The 2,561-nt window shown below is 69.8% G+C and overlaps 1 protein-coding gene across 1 annotated transcript in view; it reads right to left on the bottom strand.

Moving 5' to 3' along the window:
- LOC120506288 (soluble scavenger receptor cysteine-rich domain-containing protein SSC5D-like) overlaps nt 1-2,169 on the bottom strand; it is a gene marked incomplete at its 5' end in the record, with an annotated part of 10,024 nt that extends 7,855 nt beyond the window's left edge. The window contains 7 exons of the mRNA XM_039717677.1: nt 127-459; nt 582-614; nt 900-941; nt 1,055-1,096; nt 1,187-1,249; nt 1,452-1,461; nt 1,493-2,169. Of these exons, the coding sequence (XP_039573611.1) occupies nt 127-459; nt 582-614; nt 900-941; nt 1,055-1,096; nt 1,187-1,249; nt 1,452-1,461; nt 1,493-2,169 (1,200 nt within the window). The remainder of the gene's footprint in view (nt 1-126; nt 460-581; nt 615-899; nt 942-1,054; nt 1,097-1,186; nt 1,250-1,451; nt 1,462-1,492) is intronic.
- Between the last annotated feature and the right edge of the window lie 392 nt (nt 2,170-2,561).

The following is a 2,561-nucleotide window of genomic DNA, read 5'->3' as shown; positions in this document are numbered from 1 at the left end:
ACCTGTCTCACCTGTCTCACCTGTCTCTCACCTGTCCCACCTGTCTCTCACCTGTCTCACCTGAGCTCACCTGTCCCACCTGTCCCACCTGTCTCACCTGTCCCTCACCTGTCTCACCTGTCCCACCTGTCTCACCTGCGCACACGGCCCCGGCGTCCTCTCCGTGGTAGCAGTCGCTGCGCCCCCAGGTGTGCCCGGGGCACTCGGCCAGGTGAGCCTCGGTGCCGGCACACCTGAGCACATCCAGCCAGATCGCACCTGAGCCGCGCCCGAACTGCGCCGCCCCCGGCGCCCAGAGGGCGGGGCCGCAGCGCACCTGGCGGCAGGTGACGCGCGCGGCCGCCAGGTCCCAGGTGTCGTCGCACACCGTGCCCCACCTGCCCGCGTGGAACACCTCGACGCGCCCCGCGCACCTGTGCGGGCCCCCGGCCAGCCGCACCTGGCCCTCCCGGGGCTCACCTGGCGCAGGTGAGGGCGGGTCAGCGCACCTGGCGCACCTGGGCGGGCACCCGGGGCTCACCTGGGCGTGCCAGGGCTCACCTGGGGGTGCCAGGGCTCACCTGGGGGTGTCAGGAACTCACCTGAGGGTTCCAGGGTCGCACCTGGGGGCACACCTGGAACACAGGGCAGGGACAGGTGAGCTCACCTGGGCACTCAGGGCTCACCTGGCCGTGCCAGGGGCTCACCTGGGTGTGCCAGGGCTCACCTGGGCACTCCAGGGGCTCACCTGGGCCATGGAACAGGGACAGCTGAGCTCACCTGGGCACTCAGGGCTCACCTGGGCACTCAGGGCTCACCTGGGCACTCAGGGGCTCACCTGGGCACTCCAGGAGCTCACCTGGGCACTCCAGGGGCTCACCTGGGCACTCAGGGCTCACCTGGGCACTCAGGGCTCACACCTGAGGGTTCCGGGGTCGCACCTGAGGGCGGCAGGGCCGCGCCTGGAACACGGAACGCGGCCAGGTGAGCTCACCTGGGCGGGGCCACGCCCACCGCAGCCAGGTGTGGGCGTGGCTCAGCAGCCCCAGCTCACCTGGGGACACCTGGGGCTCACCTGGGGGCGCCGGGGTCACACCTGGGTGAGGCAGGGACGCACCTGGACACGAAGGAAGGGCAGGTGAGCTCACCTGGGCACCCAGGGCTCACCTGGGCACTCAGGGCTCACCTGGCGGTGTCAGGGCCTCACCTGAGGGTGCCGTGGTCACACCTGAGAGTGCCAGGGCCTCACCTGGGGGCGCTGGGGTCTCACCTGAAACACACGGGGGGAGCTGGGCAGGTGAGGGGGGGCTCAGGTGTGCCCTGGGCTGGGTTCCAGGTGGGGGCGGGGCTCAGGTAAGGGCCCCGGTTCCCTGGGGGGAGGGGTACCTGAGTGGGACAGGTAAAGGGGGGAGGGGCAGGTGGGTGTGGGGGGTTACAGGTGTGCCGGGGCCAGGTGAAGCTCCCAGACCCACCTGAGCACACCTGGCCCACACAGGTGAGCATGACGTCACGCCCACCCGAGCCCCCCCACACACACACAGGCGAGGATGACGTCACACCCACCTGAACACGTCACGTTGGCCACGCCCCCCGGGGCACAGGTGCGCTCCCGCCAGGGCCCCGCCCTGCACTCCCTCAGGTCTCTCTCGGTGCCTTTGCAGCTCACCTGGTCCAGCCACACCTGGCCAGGTGCGCCCCCAGGTGCGTCCCCAGGTGCGCCCCCAGGTGCGTCCAGGGGGGTCCCGCAGCCCAGGTGCCTGCAGACCACCTGGGCCTCGCGCGGGCCCCAGGTGTGCCCGCAGACCCCGGCCCACCTGCCCAGGTGCAGCAGCTCCACCCGCCCCGCGCAGCGGTGCCCGCCCCCGGCCAGGCGCAGGTGAGGCGGCTCCGGCTCCAGCGAGTCTGCAACACCTGGGCTGCTCAGGACAGGTACCCCGGGTACCCACAGGTGCGCCCAGGTAACCCCCAGGTACCCACAGGTGCGCCCAGGTAACCCCCAGGTAAACCCAGGTACCACCAGGTGCCTCACAGGTACCCACAGGTGATCCCCAGGGAAACCCAGGTGCTCACAGGTGTCTCCCAGGTGCTCACAGGTAACCCCCAGGTACCCACAGGTGCGCCCAGGTAACCCCAGGTACCCACAGGTGTCTCCCAGGTGCTCACAGGTAACCCCCAGGTATCCACAGGGATCTACAGGTGCCCACAGGTAAACCCAGGTACCCACAGGTGCTCCCCAGGGAAACCCAGGTGCTCACAGGTGTCTCCCAGGTGCCCACAGGTAAACCCAGGTGCCCACAGGTAAACCCAGGTACCCACAGGTACCCCACAGGTAAACCCCAGGTACCCACAGGTACCCCCCAGGCGCCCCACAGGTACCACCAGGTAACCCCCAGGGATCCACAGGTGCCCCCAGGTACCGCCAGGTGGCCACAGGTGCCCCCCAGGTAACCCCCAGGTACCCCCAGGTACCCCGAGGTCACCCACAGGGAACCCCCAAGTGCCCCCAGGTGATCCCCAGGTAATCCCTGCACACCTGTCCGTACCCACACACCTGGCCCACCTGTCCCCCTCACCTGTCCCAC

The sequence above is a fragment of the Passer montanus genome, unplaced genomic scaffold (genome assembly GCF_014805655.1).
Source record: "Passer montanus isolate IOZ18808 unplaced genomic scaffold, ASM1480565v1 scaffold381, whole genome shotgun sequence".
Classification (NCBI taxonomy): Eukaryota; Metazoa; Chordata; class Aves; order Passeriformes; family Passeridae; genus Passer; species Passer montanus.
The sequence above is the reverse complement of the archived record's forward strand: the minus strand, read 5'-3'. Positions and strand labels throughout refer to the sequence as shown.